This window comes from Lolium perenne, chromosome 7 (genome assembly GCF_019359855.2).
Source record: "Lolium perenne isolate Kyuss_39 chromosome 7, Kyuss_2.0, whole genome shotgun sequence".
In the NCBI taxonomy this organism is placed as follows: domain Eukaryota; kingdom Viridiplantae; phylum Streptophyta; class Magnoliopsida; order Poales; family Poaceae; genus Lolium; species Lolium perenne.
The window spans coordinates 194,432,202-194,454,788 of record NC_067250.2 but is presented as its reverse complement, the minus strand read 5'-3'; the positions used below and the strand labels follow the sequence as shown (position 1 = coordinate 194,454,788).

At 42.5% G+C, this 22,587-nt stretch overlaps 1 protein-coding gene across 1 annotated transcript; it reads right to left on the bottom strand.

Annotated features, from left to right (window-relative positions):
* Positions 1 to 774: 774 nt before the first annotated feature.
* LOC127312466 (zinc finger BED domain-containing protein RICESLEEPER 3-like) lies at positions 775 to 1,390 on the bottom strand. The gene is made up of 2 exons (XM_051342983.2): positions 871 to 1,390; positions 775 to 794 (listed from the first exon to the last, which is right to left on the bottom strand). The coding sequence occupies exons 1-2, from the start codon at positions 1,388 to 1,390 to the stop codon at positions 775 to 777; spliced, it is 540 nt and encodes a 179-aa protein (XP_051198943.1).
* Between the last annotated feature and the right edge of the window lie 21,197 nt (positions 1,391 to 22,587).

The following is a 22,587-nucleotide window of genomic DNA, read 5'->3' as shown; positions in this document are numbered from 1 at the left end:
TCTTTATACACTAAAGATCAATTAGTTTAGCAGTAATACTTCGTCACAACACAACATTAATATTTCTGAATAATTTTTCTGAACAATCCTATCCAGAAGCTTCCTTATTTCTTCAAGATCAACATCACAATAGCAGATGAACATGAAAATTGCTTCTTCATCTTGACTGAAAATAAGACAATCTTGTGCATTCAAACATGGAAAGGCAACATTACAGTACCCCTGAATTCAAACATCCAGAGTTGCTTCTTCATCTTGACTGAAAATAAAGCGATCTTGTGCATTCAAACATGGAAAGTTGCAATTGTCACTTGCTACCCAAACATGGAAATTAGCTCTGCTCTTACCTAGCTAGCTCAAATGCAAAAAGAGTCAACTCTCATACTGCATTACAACACAACAATAGAAACCAGTGGCTGATAATGTGTAGTAGCTCCCAGACTTACTCGCCATCCTCCCTGAACAAGTGCTGGGCATCCAGCTGTTGTTGCTCCCTTCAGGTCGTCGCTGAAGAAGCACATTCAGCCTGAAAGAAAATTCAGGTTAGATAGTTTCCTTTCTCAGCGCCAATGTTTAAAATCACAAAAAAACAAGTGTACATCTAGTTCCTGGTAGCACATTTAGTTAACTAAAATATAGTTCGTGCTAGTACATATAGCTCTGGTTGCCAATACATAGCATGGTTGCCAATACAGGCCCTAAGGACAGAGAGGGAATAGAGATAGAGCAACTCAAGGTACCTGGTATAATGCAAGGGAAGCTTCAAACAAATTCCTACTCATTCTTCCTAGCGTCTGAAAGTGTAACAGTAATTTTATTAGCCACAAGAAAATATTACATGAGCCAAAGGAAAAGGGCAAAAATACATACCAGCTGCCTTAAACCAATCCTGTAGACATATCAAAGACTCAACGGTAGTGGGCGCAAGGCTGCTCCTATAATCGCTGATGACACGTCCTCCGGTGCTAAAAGCCGACTCAGAAGGCACAGTTGAGGCAGGGATAGCCAATACGTCACGGGCAATTTTAGAGAGCACGGGATATATCTCAGATTTTGTTTTCCACCAATGTAGCATATCAACCTTCTCCTTTCGAGGTGTCAACTGTTCTTTCAAATATTGATCTAGCTCATTGCTTGATTGTTGTCTTTTGGACTTCATGTACTGATCCCACTCTGCTAGTGGATCATTATCATCTTCCGCTTCCTGAGTACCACTGTCTCTCTGTGACTCAACATCTTTATTGTACTCATTGAAGAGCTTCTGCATGTTATCCTTCACTTCACCCATCCATGTTTCTGCCTCCTTTTCACTTCCAAAGTCACTCAACAGAAACTCAAGGAAGTCGTACTTGTACCTTGGATCAAGAATAATAGGAATGCAAGCAGACATGTATGTCTCCTGCCAATATTGGAAAGGGGAGCACTGGAGGTGGAAATGGAGAGGCCTCCAGAGCGGGAGGAGGAAGGGCGGCCATGGCGGTTGGCGGCGCTCCGGTGGCGGCGCTCCGCTCGGGCATCCCCTATGGACTACGGTCTCCGTCTCCGTCGCCTACTGACTCGTCTCCGTGACCTAATGCGGCACTACGCGGCAAACGCGGGCCGGCCCGCAGAAGCCGTTTTTTTTCCTACGTAACCGTGGGCTCCCGCATAGCTATTGAAGTGGGCCGATATCTGCAGCGCCGCAGACGGCCCGTTCCCGCTTGCACCGTGACCCGGAGAAGGGGGCGAGCAGAGGGAGGCAGGGAGCAGTCTCGAACACTATGGAGGGGGCGTAGCGGCGGTAGGGGACGGGCCGCTAGAGCCCATCACTTCCCCCTGCCGGTAAATCCTATACACCGACCAGGTCGGCCGCTACCGTGCGCCGCACACCCCCAACGCGCGGTATGGGCCGGCCTGGTCGGCCCAGTTCGCCTATTTTTCTGTTTTCTGTTTTTTTTTCTTTCGTTTTTATTTTTTATTTTCTGTTTCTTTTTCTTTTTTGTTTCGTTTCTTTTCTGTTTATTGTTATTTTTGTTCAAATTTAAAAATAGTTCAAATTCAGACTTTTCAAAATTGTTCAAAATTCAAAAAATGTTCAAATTTTAAAAACGTTCAAATTTGAATGAATTTGAAAACCGTTCAAATACAAAAAAATTCAAATTATAAGAGCGTTCAAATTTGAAATCCGTTCAAATTTAGAAATGTTTAAATACAAAAAATGTCCAAATTATAAAAGTGTTCAAATTTAAAATCCGTTCAAATATATAAAGCGTTCAAATTTGGAAAAATGTTCAAATTCAAAAAATGTTCATAGCTAAGAATGTTAATTTTTGAAAAAAATAAATTTACAAAATTTAAAAAATGTTCAAATTTAAATTATGTCTATATCCGAAAATGTTCAAATTTCGAAAAAAATTAAAACAAAATCTGAACACTTTAAAATTTTTGAAAATTTCGAATCTGAACCAGATTTGGAAATTTTTTTCTCTGAAAATATTTTTTTTTAAAGTTAAATATTGAAAAAGAAAAATATTAACAGAAAAGAAACAGCAAAAAAGAAGAAGAAAAAACGTACCTGGTCTTAATGGGCTGGGGCCGAACCAACCGACCTGGTCGGTGGGGTGTGCGGTGGCCCGTACACACCGACCAGGTCGGTGTATACCACCTCCCCCTGGGTCTTCACTTAAAGGATTAAATTGGGCTGGGCTGGCGGCGCCATGGTCAGCCCGTGACCACTTACATGCCTAACTTGAAGTTTTGAACACCCTCTGCCAGTAGTTTGAGTACCAAAAAGTAATCATTTTAGGTAAGTGCTCCTATGCAACTATGCATTTCCATACTTTTTTTGCACGCAAACTAATGGTTGTGATTAGAAGTGCTAATCAACTCGCTTTCATTAATGGATGGGTCCTTATTGTTAGATGTATATCTGTATATTGTAGTTTCTCCATAGCTTACTGCATATTTGCATATGTACATGTACTATATATTGTGGCCTTTGGTCCCTGGTAATACAACAAGCATATTGCCCTAACATGGTATCAAAGTCAAAATTGGTCCTCGTCCTCTTCTAGTCCGTACGGATGTTTTTCTTGAAGCTTGTTCCCGGCCGCCGTCCGCCGCCGCCGGCTCCTTCCCGGCCGCCGCCGGGCCTCCTACCCCGCCCCCGGCCGGCTCCTCCTCCTTCCCGGCCGTCTCTCCTTCCAGGCCGCCGCCCTCCACCTTCTCCGTTGCCGGCCGCCGCCCCCGTCGCCGGCCGCCTCCGTCACCGGCCGCCGCTTCGTGCGCCGCCCGCCCGCCCGTGGCTCGCCGCCGGCCACCTGCTCCGCTGCCGATCCCCCACCGCCGCCTGCCCACTTCTCTCCCAGCCGGTCGTCCCCCGCCGCCGACTGCTACCCTTGTTTTTCGTCGCGCCGAGTCTCGGGTTGCTTCGATCTGATTGCTTAGATCTGATCTGGAAAAAAAATCTCCGAGCTATGTCTTCCTCTTCAGGCTATGTTGCGATTTCTCACTGCTCGGTGATCTTTGATGGCGCGAATTATCCTGATTTCGCTGCCTTCATGCGCGTCCACATGCGCGGTCTTCGTCTTTGGGGTGTACTTTCTGGCGAGGTCTCCTATCCGCCGCGACCCGTTGCTCCTACGGTGCCCGTTGCACCGCCGCCCGTAGCCCTTGCCCATGATGCTACTCAGGCGGATAAGGATGCAGCCAAGAGTGCTGATGATACTGCTCTGGCTGATTATGACCGGAAGGTACAGGACCACTCTACTACCGTTGCGACTTACCGGCTGGATCTGACTGACTACACTCAGTGGATTGATGAGGATGCTCGTGCTGCTTCTGTTCTCACCTCCAGTGTTCTGCCTCATTATGCTGCTGAGTTCATTGGTCTTCCCACTGCTGCTGCTCAATGGGCTTTTCTTCGTCAGCGCTATCAGCCTTCTGGGGATGCTCTTTACCTGTCTGTGGTCCGCCAGGAGCATGCCCTTCAGCAGGGTGATTCTAATATTGATGAGTTCTACACTCAGAGTGCTGCTATTTAGCGTCAGCTTGATTCTCTTCGTACAGCTGTGTGTGCCACCTGTCTCTGTTGTCTGACAGTGCGCGCGGATCTGGACTTTCAGCGCATTTTTGAGTTCTTGTCGCGGCTCCGTAAGGAGTTTGAGCCGCACCGTGCACAACTGCTTGCCCGTGGTCGTGTTCCACTCTCTGAGGTACTGGTTGAGCTTCGTGCTGAGGAGACTCGTCTTCGTGGTGCTGGTATTCTTGAGGTTCCCTCTGTACTTGCTGCTTGTGGCCTGATACGTCTCCAACGTATCGATAATTTCTTATGTTCCATGCTTGTTTTATGATGATACTCACATGTTTTATACACACTTTATGTCATATTTATGCATTTTCCGGCACTAACCTATTAACGAGATGCCGAAGAGCCAGTTGCTGTTTTCTGCTGTTTTTGGTTTCAGAAATCCTAGTAAGGAAATATTCTCGGAATTGGACGAAATCAACGCCCAGGATCTTATTTTTCCACGAAGCTTCCAGAAGTCCGGAAGGGAAACGAAGTGGGGCGACGAGGCGGCGACACGCCAGGGCGGCGCGGCCCACCCCTGGCCGCGCGGCCCTGTTGTGTGGGCCCCTCGCGTCGCCCTAACCTACCTCTCTGCCTATAAGAAGCCTTCGTCGATAATAACTCCAGTACCGAGAGCCACGATACGGAAAACCTTCCAGAGACGCCGCCGCCGCCAATCCCATCTCGGGGGATTCAGGAGATCGCCTCCGGCACCCTGCCGGAGAGGGGAATCATCTCCCGGAGGACTCTTCACCGCCATGGTCGCCTCCGGATTGATGTGTGAGTAGTTCACCCATGTACTATGGGTCCATAGCAGTAGCTAGATGGTCGTCTTCTCCTCATTGTGCTATCATTGTCGGATCTTGTGAGCTGCCTAACATGATCAAGATCATCTATCTGTAATGCTACATGTTGCGTTTGTTGGGATCCGATGAATATGGAATGCTATGTTATGTTGATTATCAATCTATCATCTATGTGTTGTTTATGATCTTGCATGCTCTCCGTTATTAGTAGAGGCTCTGGCCAAGTCATTACTTGTAACTCCAAGAGGGAGTATTTATGCTCGATAGTGGGTTCATGCCTCCATTAAATCTGGGACAGTGACAGAAAGTTCTAAGGTTGTGGATGTGTTGTTGCCACTAGGGATAAAATATCAATGCTATGTCTAAGGATGTATGTGTTGATTACATTACGCACCATATTTAATGTAATTGTCTGTTGTTTGCAACTTAATACTGGAAGGGGTTCGGATGATAACCTGAAGGTGGACTTTTTAGGCATAGATGCATGCTGGATAGCGGTCTATGTACTTTGTCGTAATGCCCAATTGAATTTCACACTACTCATCATAACATGTATGTGCATTGTCATGCCATCTTTATTTGTCAATTGCCCAACTGTAATTTGTTCACCCAACGTGCTATTTCTTATGGGAGAGACACCACTAGTGAACTGTGAACCCCGGTCCATTCTTTACATCGAATACAATCTACTGCAATACTCGTTTTACTGTTTTCTGCAAATATCATCATCCACACTATACATCTAATCCTTTGTTACAACAAGCCGGTGAGATTGACAACCTCACTGTTAAGTTGGGGCAAAGTATTTTGGTTGTGTTGTGCAGGTTCCACGTTGGCGCCGGAATCCTTGGTGTTGCGCCGCACTACACTCCGCCGCCATCAACCTTCAACGTGCTTCTTGGCTCCTACTGGTTCGATAAACCTTGGTTTCTTACTGAGAGAAAACTTGCTGATGTACGCATCACACCTTCCTCTTGGGGTTCCCAACGGGCGTGTGCTTTACGCGTCATCAAGACTGTTTTTCTGGCGCCGTTGCCGGGGAGATCAAGACACGCTGCAAGGGGAGTCCTCCACTTCCAATCTGTTTACTTTGTTTTTTTCTTGCTTTATTTTTATTTACTTCTTTGTTTGCTGCATTATATCAAAATACAAAAAATTAGTTGCTAGCTTTACTTTATTTACTATCTTGTTTGCGTACCCCATATCAAAAACACAAAAAAAATAGTTACTTGCATTTACTTTATCTAGTTTGTTTTATTTACTATTGCTAAAATGGGTACTCCTGAAAATACTAAGTTGTGTGACTTCACAACCACAAATAATAATGATTTCTTATGCACACCTATAGCTCCACCTGCTACTACAGCAGAATTATTTGAAATTAAACCTGCTTTACTGAATCTTGTTATGAGAGAGCAATTTTCTGGTGTTAGTTCTGATGATGCTGCTGCCCATCTTAATAATTTTGTTGAATTATGTGAAATGCAAAAGTATAAGGATGTAGATGGTGACATTATAAAATTAAAATTGTTTCCTTTCTCATTAAGAGGAAGAGCTAAAGATTGGTTGCTATCTTTGCCTAAGAATAGTATTGATTCATGGACTAAATGTAAGGATGCTTTCATTGATAGATATTATCCTCCTGCTAAAATTATATCTTTGAGAAGTAGTATAATGAATTTTAAACAATTGGATAATAAGCATGTTGCCCAAGCATGGGAAAGAATGAAATCTTTGGTTAAAAATTGCCCAACCCATGGACTGACTACTTGGATGATCATCCAAACCTTTTATGCAGGACTGAATTTTTCTTCGCGGAACCTATTGGATTCAGCTACTGGAGGTACTTTTATGTCCATCACTCTAGGCGCCGCAACAAAGCTTCTTGATGATATGATGATTAATTACTCTGAATGGCACACGAAAAAAGCTCCACAAGGTAAGAAGGTAAATTCTGTCGAAGAAACCTCCTCCTTGAGTGATAAGATTGATGCTATTATATCTATGCTTGTGAATGGTAGATCTAATGTTGATCCTAATAATGTTCCGTTAGCTTCATTGGTTGCCCAAGAAGAACATGTTGATGTGAACTTCATTAAAAATAATAATTTCAACAACAATGCTTATCGGAATAATTCTAGTAACAACTATAGGCCACATCCTTATAATAATGGTAATGGTTCTGGGAATTCTTATGGGAATTCTTACAACAATAATAGGAATACACCCTCTGGTCTTGAAGCCATGCTTAAAGAATTTATTAGTACACAAACTGCTTTTAACAAATCTGTTGAAGAAAAGCTTGGTAAAATTGATATTCTTGCTTCTAAAGTTGATAGTCTTGCTGCTGATGTTGATATTTTGAAATCGAAAGTTATGCCTAATGAAAATAAAGATATTAAGTCATTTGCTACAGCAAACGCCATCCAAGTTCGAATTAATGAGAATATAAGATTGATGGCCGAATTGCGTGCTAGGTGGGAAAAAGAAGAAAATGCTAAAGATGATAATGTAGCTAAAGTTTGGACTATTACCACCACTAGTAATGCTAATGCTTCACATGTTGCTACACCTCCTACTATCAATGGTAAAATAATTGGTGTTGGCAATCACTACAAGAAAAGTTCTGATAGGCAATGTCCCAAAATCGTCCGCTAAGGGGTGTTTTTCGTCGCCTATGGGCTTAACCCGACGATATGGGTTCTGTTGTCGAAACTGCGTCAGGCAAAGTCCTACCACGTTTTTTCCGGTCCGTCGCGCTTGGGTGCCCTTCCGCCACGGAAAATCGGACTGTTGCAGAAGTGTTTCCGGGAGCCCGTTGACTGCTGACGTCATGCAACCGACACGTGCGTACGCCGTTAATCGCGATTAACGGCGTTAACCGCTGAAACCCCGTGGTAGATGGTAGGCCCACACGAGGCCTGCCACGTCTTAAGCGGGCCGGCCCATTAAGTTTGCGGGCCGAGCCAGCTGACTTAGTTTGACCGGTCAACTATATAGCTGGGCTGGTCCATTAGTTACGTGGGCCGGGCCTAACCTCTAAGGTTGACTGGTCAAAACATTAATGGGCCGTCCCACTAAGCATGTGGGCCGGGCCGAATGCACTCGTTTGACCGGTCAACAGGCAAAAGGGCCGGCCCACAAAACATGTGGGACCCACTTTCATGTTATCGGGCCGACCCATTTACCAAGTGGGGTCCACCTTAAAGCAAGTGGGCCGGCCCAAGAAGTTATTGGGCCGGCCCAATTAGCACGTGGGTCCCACTTTCCTGCTAATCGGGCCGGCCCATTTAGTGCGTGGGGTCCACATTAGATCAAATGGGCCGGCCCACCAAGCCGTGGGCCGGCCAAAAGCATGTGTGGATCCCACTTTCACGTTAATGGGCCACCCATTTAGTATGTGGGGTCCACCATATAGCAAGTGGGCCGGCCCAACAAGATAGTGGGCCGGCCAAAACACAGTGGGTCCCACTTTCCAGCTTAAAGGGCCGGCCCATTTAGTATGTGGGGTCCACCATATAGCAAGTGGGCCGGCCCAACAAGCTAGTGTAGGGCCAAAAGCATGTGGGTCCCACTTTCCAGTTAAAGGGCCGACCCATTTAGTATGTGGGGTCCACCATATAGCAAGTGGGCCGGCCCAACACACTAGTGGGCCGGGCCAAAAACGCAGGTGGGTCCCACTTTCCTCTTAAAGGGCCGGCCCATTTAGTATGTGGGGTCCGTCATGTAGCAAGTGGGCCGGCCCAACAAGACAAAGGTCGGCCAAAAGCACAGGTGGGTCCCACTTTCCTGTTAACGGGTCGGCCCAGTAAGTTAGTGAGCCGGCCCAAAATGAAAGTGGGTCCCACACTACTGTTAATGGGCCGGCCCAATCTGTTACAGGGCCCTGGTTGTTTGACTAGTCAACTTGCATTAAATTACATGAGCCTAAAATCTGATATCAATGATACACATAATTATATACACAAATAAAATAACTAGAAAAATTACAAGGCAATTAATGTGCCCAAATAAAAAAAATTACATAGAATCATTGAGGACTTCTATTAGCATCATCAATAACATGTTGACATTTGGCAATCGCCTTGATTGAATCTTGTGTACTCTTGGTCAACATATCAGCTACAGACCTTAAAGCAAGAATAATACCATGTCTTTTATAAAGTACGACCTTGAGATGTTCACTGTTTGATGAAAAGAATGGTCTAGGTTGACGGCTATGAGAGGATGCATCAGAACAAAGATCAGAACTTTTTGTGGGCCTCTCTTCTAATGAAGATTGCTTCATCAGAACTGCATTCTGATAATAATGCAAAAAGAGTTAAACGATGAACTATGCAAACATGTATTAAGCATTGTTGATATGAGATAGTCACAAGTACTAAGCGCAGACTTACATTATATCGTTGCATAGGCTCACGCCGGAACCTTTTTTGCGCTCTATCTTCTACTAAGGACTTCTTCATTACAACTGCATTCTAGTAATATTGCAAACATAGTTACAACAGTGAACTATTCAAACATTTATTATGCAATGTAGATATAAGATAATAACAAGTTGCATAAATAAGACAATGTATGGAACTTGTACTAAGTAGACTTACATCATAATGTTGCACAGGGTCGCTTTGGCGACTATCTTCTAATGATGACTGCTTCACTAAAACTGCATTATGGTAATATTGCAGAAATAGTTACAACAATTAACTATTCAAACATGTATTACGCAATGCAGAGATCAGATAACAGCATGTAGCAGAACATACTGGCTCGCTGCAGGTCCTTCTCTTGCGTGCACTAGTCGTGGTCGACATGCCTATCATTTTAGGTTCAGCCATCAAGTGAAATGCTAATCCTCCTGCTCCATTGTCCTTAATCTGTGTTTAGATATCACATTTAAGACCAAGTCAGCTGGCTTCAAATAACAAAAAACTAGAGCTGCGAAATGAATAAGCCAATATTTACCAGTTATCAGATTAAAACTAACTAGATGTTGCTTTGCATGAGATACGAATTTCAGACATTCAGATTTAGAGTAGGGTAATGCCAAGGTTTTCCACATAAAGTAAACTGGCATTAAGAATGACCAAATGTCAGGTTCAAATCACCTTCGCAGTTGCTCCAAGACAAGCATATCAAATAGGCAGAAACATAGTAAAGCATGGATGGCATTGCTATGGCAGGGTTCCAAGTGTTTATCTCTTGCATATGGAACAATGCATATAGGTTATAGATAATAACGGAAGTAAACTGCCAAAGTTACCAACCAAGAACTCAGATTCCAACCTTCCCTAGCGTCCCCGCTGTTAATGTTGGATATTCTAATAAGTGGTTCGCATGATCAATCCCTAGGAAAAATAACATTGACAAGTTAGTCTACGATAATACAAAGACCAGACATGCACGCAGCAATAACTATACAAGCTGTGCGACAGGAGCATTCATGGAAAAAAATAGCTATAAGCTAAAGACGAGGTATAAGAGCAAGCAGATTGGAAATGCACATAGCATGATTATAAAAGCAGTAAAAGAATAGCAGACACGAGAAAACAGCTAGCGGCTAGCGGTGAGCTAATGACGTGGTATAAGAACAACCAGATTGGAAATGCCCATAGCATGACTATAAAAGGAATAGCATGCAGTACAAAAACAGTTGGCAGCAAATGAATGGGTCCCCTATAAATATGTGGATGCACACAGGTGTCAGTAGAATGAACAGGATGGTAGCGACCGGATAATGCTTTGGTACTGTACAATATTTAAACGAACTTCATGCGAAGTAACACATCAAGAAATTTAATGGCATATGAGATCTGCAAATAACTACACAAAACATGGCTAAAGAAACACCGCGATCTAACGGGCCAGCGTACTAACCAAGCTGCGGCGGGGTGGACGGGGGCGGCAACTTGCATTCCAGCGGCGGCGAACGCGGGAGACGATGAGTCGACCCTGTTTCAGTAGAAGCGGGCGTTAGTGAAGCAGATCTGGTTGGCTGGCAAGGGATTCGGTGAAGTTGATACAGCCGCTGCACCGAGGTAGTCGGTGGAATAGATCGGCTTCGTGGGAGGGGGCGCGGTGAAGTAGACACGGTTCCGTTGGAGAGGATCCGGTGCGTCGACAGGAAAGGCGTTGATTGCTACGCTGTGGATGAGGTCGGCGGTGAAGCAGATCCGTCGGTGGCGAGGTCGGCGGTGAAGCAGATCCGTCGGTGGCGAGGTCGGCGGTGAAGCAGATCCGTCGGTGGCGAGGGCGGCGGGGGAGCGGATCAGGTGGGTGGACAGCCAACACGATCAAGGCTACGCTGTGGAGGAGTATGCCGGCGGCGAAGCAGATCTAGTACTGTAGAGAGTCAGAGCTTTGACGTGTGAGAGTATTTTTGAGCTAATGGGGCGAATGGTTGGTGGGTGGGTGTGGGCCTGTGGGGAGGGTTTGGGATCTAGGCAAGATATTTCATTGTTACCGAATGAGCCCTCCATGGTCGGTGGGTTGTAGCTTCCGGACCAGGGTTAAAAGGGTAAAACTGGTCACGGGATTTTCGAATGGATGCGGCGGGATGATTTGGCGCGTGGCCGAAATTTTCAGTTTCAAGCTACGAGCGGAACGACAAAAATAATGTTCTTCCCCAGGGAGCTCTCATTTCTTCCTCTTCTCTTTCTCTCTCGAGTCTCTCCCACTCCCCTGGCTCCTCTCCCCCTTCTCTCCGGCAGCCTCGCCGGCCGGAGACGAGGCTGACTTCTCTCTGTATATCGTACACCCTCCGAACTAAATTAATTGATTCAACTTTCCTTGGACGTGTATGTATCTCGAGTAAAAACATGTGTGGATACATCCATATTTAGATAAGCAAAGTTGAGTCAGTTAATTTGGATCCGAGGGAGTTCATGTTGTTGTAAGCTTAGATCCAGTGTTTCCCATGAGCAGAATGGCGCAATGGAGTCGGGGATCTCGTCGTCGGCTTCAGATCTGGCCTACGGTGAATCTGGCGGATCTTGCCGGCCAAACCCCGATCTGGTGCCATCAAGGTGATGGCGCTAAGGGTGAGGCTTGCTTTGGTCAGTGCTTCAGATCTGGTCAATGGGGAAGTCAAGCTGCTAACGTTCACAAGCTCGGGGCATACGACGGCGTCATCCGTCTTGCCCGTGAACATCTTGGCCTTTCAGCGGCCCTTCTCAGAGCCAATGTGCCGTTGCTGAGGCCCTTCTTCTCCTTCGTCCTGGCAACTACCGGCGACACCGTCCCAAGTGGTGCGTCCCCGGCGACGGAGTTGCTGGAAAGGATGCAGAGCAGAGATCTGATGTGCGGTCCAGAAGGACTCGATTGATTTTCTTCTATATGTTTTGGGGTCCTTTTTGTAAAGTTGCAGGTCCTATTAGTTATTTTCTAGTTCTCTTGGACCTCTATGTAATTTTTTGGACTAGTTTCCATTTGCACCGATAAACTTGAATTTTGACAAGTTCACGGGAAAAAAATTCCTTTGCACATATGGCCTATCATGTATGAACATTCTTGAGTTTTAAACTATATGTAATGGCCAGCACTTGCGCAAAGGGCTCGTCTAGTGCGCACTAGTTTCCATTAGCACCGATAAATTTGAATCTTACAAGTTCTTGGAAGAAAAAATTGATTCACATACAGCCTATCATGTATGAACATTATTTGGATTCAAACTATACATAGATGGCCAACACGTGTAAGAGGGGGTCCTCTAATGTGCACTAGTTTCCATTAGCACTGATAAATTTGAATCTTTACAAGTTCTCGAAAAAAATTGCTTCACACATATGCCCTATCATGTATGAACATTATTGGGATTCATATTATATATAGATGGCCAACACTTGTGCAAGGGGTCCTCTAATTCTTGGGGATTTCAATCTATTTATCTCTCTCGATCTATCGTTGGTGGCCAGAACAACACACATATGCATGCACTTTATGCGCAAAGGCGCGGGTGCCTCTAATAATTCATGTGTGTGCGTATATTTGAACATATTCTTGGGGATTTCAATCTCTATCTCTCGATCTATATATCGTTGGTGGACAAGAAACACACTTATATATATACGCATGCACTTTATGCGCAAAGGCGCGGGTGCCTCTAATAATGTGTGTGTGCACTCGATCGATGATCCCTAAACCTTAAACCCTAAAACCCTAATCCCTAATTATACCCTAAACATACACCCTAAACACCCTAAACACTAAACCCTAGACCCTAAACCCTCAACACTACTCCATATACCCTAAACCCTAAACACTAGACCCTAAACCCTAAACCCCAACCCTTGACCCTGAACCCTAAACCCTAAACCATAAACCCTAAATATATTTCAATCTCTCTCTAGATCTATATATCTTTGGTGGCCAAGAAACTTACTTATATATATATATATACGCATGCACTTTATGCGCAAAGGCGTGGGTGCCTCTAATAATTAATGTGTGTGTGCACTCGATCGATGATCCCTAAACCTTAAACCCTAAAACCCTAATCCCTAATTATACCCTAACCGTACACCCTAAACACCCTAAACACTAAACCCTAAACCCTAGACCTTAAACCCTAAACCCTAAACACTAAACCCTAAACCCTAACCCTAGACCCTAAACCCTAAACACGTACTAAACCCTAAACCCTAAACCCTAGACCCTAAACCCTAATTAACCCTAACCCTAACCCTAAAACCCTAGCTAGCTAACCCTAAAACCTAAACCCTAATTAAACACTACATATATATATATAGGCCAACGACACTTAATTGCACATCAAGCAGGTGACCAAATAATTAGCGCTGATAAATTAATTAACTTGAATCTTGACAAGTTCTCTCGAATGAAAACACATTTGATTAAGTTGCCTCATAATATATATACAATTAGTGTGCATGCGCGCATGGCATACCATGGACATATCATTCGTGCATATATATATCTCAATATATATCTGAACATATTCTTGGGGATATATATATATATTTCAATCTCTCTCTCGATCTATATATATCGTTGGTGGCCAAGAAAAACACTTATTATATATATACGCATGCACTTTATGCGCAAAGGCGCGGGTGCCTCTAATAATGTGTCTGTGCACTAGCTCGATCGATGATCCCTAAACCTTAAACCCTAAAACCCTAATCCAAGATCCCTAATTATACCTTAAACGTACACCCTAAACACCCTAAACACTAAACCCTAAACCCTAGACCCTAAACCCTAAACCTCAAACCCCAAACCCCAAACCCTAAACCCTAAACCCTAAACCCTAATTAATTAACCTTAACCCTAACCCTACCCCTAAAACCTTAGCTAGCTAATCCTAAATCCTAAACCCTAATTAAACCCTACATATATATAGGCCAACGACACTAAATTGCGCATCAAGCAGGCGACCAACTAATTAGCGCTGCTAAATTAATTAACTTGAATCTTGACAAGTTCTCTCGAATGAAAACACATTTGATTAAGTTGCCTCATAATATATATACAATTAGTGTGCATGCGCGCATGGCATACCTTGCACATATCATTTGTGCATATATTTCAATATATATCTGAACATATTCTTGGGGATAAATATATATATTTCAATCTTTCTCTCTCGATCTATATATATATATCGTTGGTGGACAAGAAACACACTTATATATATACGCATGCACTTTATGCGCAAAGGCGCGGGTGCCTCTAATAATGTGTGTGTGCACTCGATCGATGATCCCTAAACCTTAAACCCTAAAACCCTAATCCCTAATTATACCCTAAACATACACCCTAAACACCCTAAACACTAAACCCTAAACACTACTCCATATACCCTAAACCCTAAACACTAGACCCTAAACCCTAAACCCCAACCCTTGACACTGAACCCTAAACCCTAAACCCTAAACCCTAAATATATTTCAATCTCTCTCTAGATCTATATATCTTTGGTGGCCAAGAAACTTACTTATATATATATATATACGCATGCACTTTATGCGCAAAGGTGTGGGTGCCTCTAATAATTAATGTGTGTGTGCACTCGATCGATGATCCCTAAACCTTAAACCCTAAAACCCTAATCCCTAATTATACCCTAACCGTACACCCTAAACACCCTAAACACTAAACCCTAAACCCTAGACCTTAAACCCTAAACCCTAAACACTAAACCCTAAACCCTAACCCTAGACCCTAAACCCTAAACACGTACTAAACCCTAAACCCTAAACCCTAGACCCTAAACCCTAATTAACCCTAACCCTAACCCTAAAACCCTAGCTAGCTAACCCTAAAACCTAAACACTAATTAAACACTACATATATATATAGGCCAAAGACACTTAATTGCGCATCAAGCAGGCGACCAAATAATTAGCGCTGATAAATTAATTAACTTGAATCTTGACAAGTTCTCTCGAATGAAAACACATTTGATTAAGTTGCCTCATAATATATATACAATTAGTGTGCATGCGCGCATGGCATACCATGGACATATCATTCGTGCATATATATATATATCTCAATATATATCTGAACATATTCTTGGGGATATATATATATATATTTCAATCTCTCTCTCGATCTATATATATCGTTGGTGGCCAAGAAACACACTTATTATATATATACACATCCACTTTATGCGCAAAGGCGCGGGTGCCTCTAATAATGTGTCTGTGCACTAGCTCGATCGATGATCCCTAAACCTTAAACCCTAAAACCCTAATCCATGATCCCTAATTATACCTTAAACGTACACCCTAAACACCCTAAACACTAAACCCTAAACCCTAGACCCTAAACCCTAAACCCCAAACCCCAAACCCCAAACGCTAAACCCTAAACCCTAAACCCTAATTAATTAACCTTAACCCTAACCCTACCCCTAAAACCCTAGCTAGTTAATCCTAAATCCTAAACCCTAATTAAACCCTAAATATATATAGGCCAACGACACTAAATTGCGCATCAAGCAGGCGACCAACTAATTAGCGCTGCTAAATTAATTAACTTGAATCTTGACAAGTTCTCTCGAATGAAAACACATTTGATTAAGTTGCCTCATAATATATATACAATTAGTGTGCATGCGCGCATGGCATACCTTGCACATATCATTTGTGCATATATTTCAATATATATCTGAACATATTCTTGGGGATAAATATATATATATTTCAATCTTTCTCTCTCGATCTATATATATATCGTTGGTGGCCAAAAAATACACTTATATATACGAATGCACTTTATGCGCAAAGGCGCGGGTGCCTCTAATAATGTGTGTGTGCACTCGATCGATGATCCCTAAACCTTAAACCCTAAAACCCTAATCCCTAATTATACCCTAAACGTACACCCTAAACACCCTAAACACTAAACCCTAAACCCTAGACCCTAAACCCTAAACACTACACCCTAAACCCTAAACCCTAACCCTAGACCCTAAACCCTAATTAAACACTAAACCCCAAACCCCAAACCCTAAACCCTAAACCCTAGACCCTAAACCCTAATTAATTAACCTTAACCCTAACCCTAACCCTAAAACCCTAGCTAGCTAATCCTAAACCCTAAACCCTAATTAAATCCTACATATATATAGGCCAACGACACTAAATTGCGCATCAAGCAGGCGACCAACTAATTAGCGCTAATAAATTAACTAACTTTGTTGAATCTTGACAAGTTCTCTCGAATGAAAACACATTTGATTAAGTTGCCTCATAATATATATACAATTAGTGTGCATGCGCGCATGGCATACCTTGCACATATCATTCATGCATATATTTCAATATATATCTGAACATATTCTTGGGGATAAATATATATATTTCAATCTTTCTCTCTCGATCTATATATATATCGTTGGTGGCCAAAAAACACACTTATATATACGCATGCACTTTATGCGCAAAGGCGCGGGTGCCTCTAATAATGTGTGTGTGCACTCGATCGATGATCCCTAAACCTTAAACCCTAAAACCCTAATCCCTAATTATACCCTAAACGTACACCCTAAACACCCTAAACACTAGACCCTAAACCCTAAACACTACACCCTAAACCCTAAACCCTAACCCTAGACCCTAAACCCTAATTAAACACTAAACCCCAAACCCCAAACCCTAAACCCTAAACCCTAGACCCTAAATCCTAATTAATTAACCTTAACCCTAACCCTAACCCTAAAACCCTAGCTAGCTAATCCTAAACCCTAAACCCTAATTAAACCCTACATATATATAGGCCAACGACACTAAATTGCGCATCAACCAGGCGACCAACTAATTAGCGCTAATAAATTAATTAACTTGTTGAATCTTGACAAGTTCTCTCGAATGAAAACACATTTGATTAAGTTGCCTCATAATATATATACAATTAGTGTGCATGCGGCCATGGCATACCTTGCACATATGATCATTCGTGCATATATTTCAATATATATCTGAACATATTCTTGGGAATAAATATATATATTTCAATCTTTCTCTCTCGATCTATATATATATCGTAGGTGGCCAAAAAACACACTTATATATACGCATGCACTTTATGCTCAAAGGCGCGGGTGCCTCTAATAATGTGTGTGTGCACTCGATCGATGATCCCTAAACCTTAAACCCTAAAACCCTAATCCCTAATCCCTAATTATACCCTAAACGTACACCCTAAATTAACACCCTAAACACTAAACCCTAAACCCCTAGACCCTAAACCTAAACACTACACCCTAAACCCTAAACCCTAAACCCCAACCCCAAACCCTGCTAAACCCTAAACCCTAATTAATTAACCTTAACCCTAACCCTAAAACCCTAGCTAGCTAACCCTAAACCCTAAACCCTAATTAAACCCTACATATATATATATATATATAGGCCAACGACACTTAATTAATTGCGCCTCAAGGAGGCGACCAACTAATTAGCTAGCGCGCTGATAAATTAATTAACTTGAATCTTGACAAGTTCTCTCGAATGAAAACACATTTGATTAAGTTGCCTCATAATATATATACAATTAGTGTGCATGCACGCATGGCATACGTACCTTGCACATATCATTTGTGCATATATTTCAATATATATCTGAACATATTTCTTTGGGATAAATATATATATTTCAATCTTTCTCTCTCGATCTATATATATATCGTTGGTGGCCAAAAAACACACTTATATATATACGCATGCACTTTATGCGCAAAGGCGCGGGTGCCTCTAATAATGTGTGTGTGCACTCGATCGATGATCCCTAAACCTTAAACTCTAAAACCCTAATCCCTAATCCCTAATTATACCCTAAACGTACACCCTAAATTAACACCCTAAACACTAAACCCTAAACCCTAAACCCTAAACCCTACACCCTAAACCCTAAACCCTAAACCCTAACCCTAGACCCTAAAACCTAAACACTAAACCCCAAACCCCAAACCCTAAACCCTAAACCCTAGATCCTAAACCCTAATTAATTAACCTTAACCCTAACCCTAACCCTTAAACCCTAGCTAGCTAATCCTAAACCCTAAACCCTAATTAAACCCTACATATATATATATATAGGCCAACGACACTTAATTGCGCATCAAGCAAGCGACCAACTAATTAGCGCTGATAAATTAATTAACTTGAATCTTGATAAGTTCTCTCGAATGAAAACACATTTGATTAAGTTGCCTCATAATATATATATAATTAGTGTGCATGAGCGCATGGCATACCTTGCACATATCATTCGTGCATATATTTCAATATATATTTGAACATATTCTTGGGGATAAATATATATAGTTCAATCTCTTTCTCTCTCGATCTATATATATATCGTTGGTGGCAAAAAAACACACTTATATATACGCATGCACTTTATGCGCAAAGGCGCGGGTGCCTCTCTAATAATGTGTGTGTGCACTCGATCGATGATCCCTAAATCTTAAACCCTAAAACCCTAATCCCTAATCCCTAATTATACCCTAAACATACACCCCCTAAACACCCTAAACACTAAACCCTAAACCCTAAAGCCCTAAACCCTAAACACTAAACCCTAAACCCTAAACCCTAACCCTAACCCTAACCCCTAGCTAACCCTAAACCCTAAACCCTACATATATAGGCCAACGACACTTAATTGCGCATCAAGCAGGCGACCAACTAATTAGCGCTGATAAATTAATTAACTTGATTCGTGCATATATTTCAATATATTTTTGAACATATTCTTGGGGATATATATATATATATATTTAAATCTCTCTGTTATCTCGATCTATATATCGTTGGTGGCCAAGAAACACACTTATATATATACGCATGCACTTTATGCGCAAAGGCGCGGGTGCCTCTAATAATGTGTGTGTGCACTCGATCGTTGATCCCTAAACCTTAAACCCTAATCCCTAATCCCTAATTATACCCTAAACATACACCCCCTAAACACCCTAAACCCTAAACCCTAAAGCCCTAAACCCTAAACACCCTAAACACTAGACCCTAAACCCTAGACCATAAACCCTAAATGTACACCCTAAACACCCTAAACACTAAACCCTAAACCCTAGACCCTAAACCCTAGACCGTAAACCCTAACCCTAAAACCCTAGCTAGCTAACCCTAAACCCTAAACCCTAATTAAACCCTACATATATATATAGGCCAACGACACTTAATTGCTCATCAAGTAGGCGACCAATTAACTAATTAGCGCTGATAAATTAATTAACTTGATTTTTGACAAGTTCTCGATCTCCATTGAAAACACATTTGATTAAGTTGTCTCATAATATATATAATTAGTGTGCATGTGCGCATGGCATACCTTGCATATCATTCGTGCATATATTTCAATACATGTTTGAAGATATTCTTGGGGATATATATATTTCAATCTCTCTCTCTCGATCTATATATCGTTGGTGGCCAAGAAACACACTTATATATATACACATGTACTTTAATTTATTTGCCTCACAATATATATAATAAATATGCATGCATGACCTAACCATGTATGCTTATATATGTGTTTAATTTGGAGATTTCAATCGCTCTCTCGCCGCTCTCTCGTTGGTGGCCAACAACACACACATGCACTTTGTGCGCAAAGGCATGTGCCTCTAATAATGTGTCTTGTGATCGATCGGTCTAGTTTTGATTAATCATAGCACACAAATATAGAAGTTGTATTTGAATCCACACAACCCTAATCTAAAACACATAGCCCCTAACATGGCCTAATTAACTGACCCCTTCTCTCTAGCTAATTAGTGGAAATTGCACAAAATCAAAAGGGGTCCCTCACTAATTATACATATATATCTAGATTGTGATAAACTTTTGCCCCATATTTGGTGGATGGGTGCATCTTGGCATGTAAAACAATTAATGTTTGCAAATGGCGTTGTCAAAATTTATGTACAAATGATTTCTTTCCATCCAAAGTGCATAAAATGGGAGTTTTAATGAAGAAGGTACAAATAAAACAGCTCAACATACCTCCACACCCCAATTTTCACAGGAAGTAGAGCATATTTAAAGGATAATTCCAGAGTTTTACTATTTTTCAAGCAACTTTGCTAATTTCCACCCACTCACATGACTTTATGTCGATTTAATGAAAATAGGGCGAATTTAAACTACATGGGCGGGATAGTTTGAATTGTGCGCGCGGCAAAGGGAACCGCCTATTCCTCAACCTTGTGCACGGCAAATTACACACGCAACTCCATTAAACACCACCTACCGGGCGGCCCGACCGCATGACCCCCCACCCACCGCTACACAACTTATCCCCGTCCGTGCGAAGAGCTTCCCCTCCCCGTCCCGTCTGTGCGAAGAAGAAGCTTCCCCTCCCCGTCGTTCTTCTCGAGACGCACCGGCGGTCAAGTTGATCCACGGTAGGGTTGCTATCTCTAGCTCAATCATGCATCGGGCAAGACGGCCTAACGATTTATATTTTCTTGATGCTGCTAAAAAAATCGTCAGTATGCTCGAACTAATTGGCACTTTATAGTTTTCCGCTCGATTTGTCCTCGATCAATTTGTTCATTTGCGTGGGCATATAGAGTCAGTTCTGCACTCGATCCTTTAATTTGTTGAAATGCCATGGCAGAGATTTGTACACGATCTGTTTTCTAAAATGTCGATGGGCATTTTTTGTTTTGTACTCGACATGATTGCTGAAATGCATAATCATGTACTAGTATAGTTTTGTACTCGATGGATATACATTTCCTACTTCGCCTTAAATTAATCACCAACCATTGTATCTCATAATTAAATAGATGGACAGAACTTGGATACTGCATGGACACTTATGTTCCCCTTCATATATAAATGGTGTTCAACCCTTTATGGGGTTTATTAGAGCTCATGAAGGTCACGACCTGGACGTGTATTGCCTTGTTGCACATGTATGAATGGTGAGAAGAGGCCTCACCATGTAGTGGAAGATCATTTACACATTTTTGGGATGGACCGCACATATGTTAGGTGGGTTTATCATGGTGAACCACATAATGATCCTTCAGCGGGAGAAGCAGATCTTGCTCACACTATATGTGTGCTGGCATATGTAGTTAATTATTTATATTGATGCTGCCGCTGTTTCGATCAATAGTTTGCATTGCTGTGCAAGTTCTGTACTCAAATTTAACTTGTTGCAGATGGATGGACTGGAAGGAGAGAAAAAGCGCTTGCTTCAGGAACCGGGTTTCAGCTCTGGGACATGTCTTGTCAGGATGAGAAGGTAAATATGTAAAACGGCATTTGTTCAGGTTGCATCCCTTAGATGTTTGTCTAATCTGTTGATGTACTAATTGCAGAAGCATAGAGTTGAAGAGGTCTCTCAGTTTGATGGGAGATTTGAAGATGAATCTCAGTTTGATGCACCTGTGGATGGTACTGATGACGGGCCTTTCATAGACGAAGGTCCTGCACCTGAGATTATCCAGCCTACAGAAGGAGGCCGTGAACCGAGTACACAGCTTTGCGTTGAAGTGGATGCACGCCAGAGATCATCGATGGCGTCCAGGTAGTCTCAAGACCACCCAGCCACTGATGCACCCGTGGATGGTGCCGATGACGAGCCTTTCATAGACGAAGGTCCTGCACCTGAGATTATCCAGCCTACAGAAGGAGGCCGTGGATCGAGTACACAACTTTGCGTTGAAGCGGATGCACGCCCGGAGATCATCAGGGGCGTCCCGGTAGTCTCAGGACCACCTAGCCCTGATGCAAAATGTTGAGCTACTTTATGATTCGTACTCTTATGTTCTGGTGCTGTAGTATGTACTATCTTTGTTATGATTTGTACTCCTTTGGCGCTAGAACTATAATTAAGCATTCAGTGGATGATCGCGTTGCAAAATTTGACACCCACACAATCAGTTCATCGTATGAGTAGTAGCACAATTACTTCTACAGCCAGTCCTGCCAGCGCATTAATTGGTAGCATGAAACACTTTCAGGCACTCCCCTCTGATTCATATTAATTGACTCAATTTTGTCTAGATATGGATGTATCTAGATGCGATTGTAAAATAGACTAACATACTTGAGTCGATTAATATGAATCGGTGTAAACCGCCCAAGTCCTCCAAAGCTAGTTTATTGACTCTGGACTCCAAGCCTCTCGCGGCAAGCCATCGACGAAGCTTTGACCAGATCTTGGCCCGCTTTTTTTTTTGCGAATAGCAAAGCTTTGACCAGTTCCTCTCGGGATACAGCA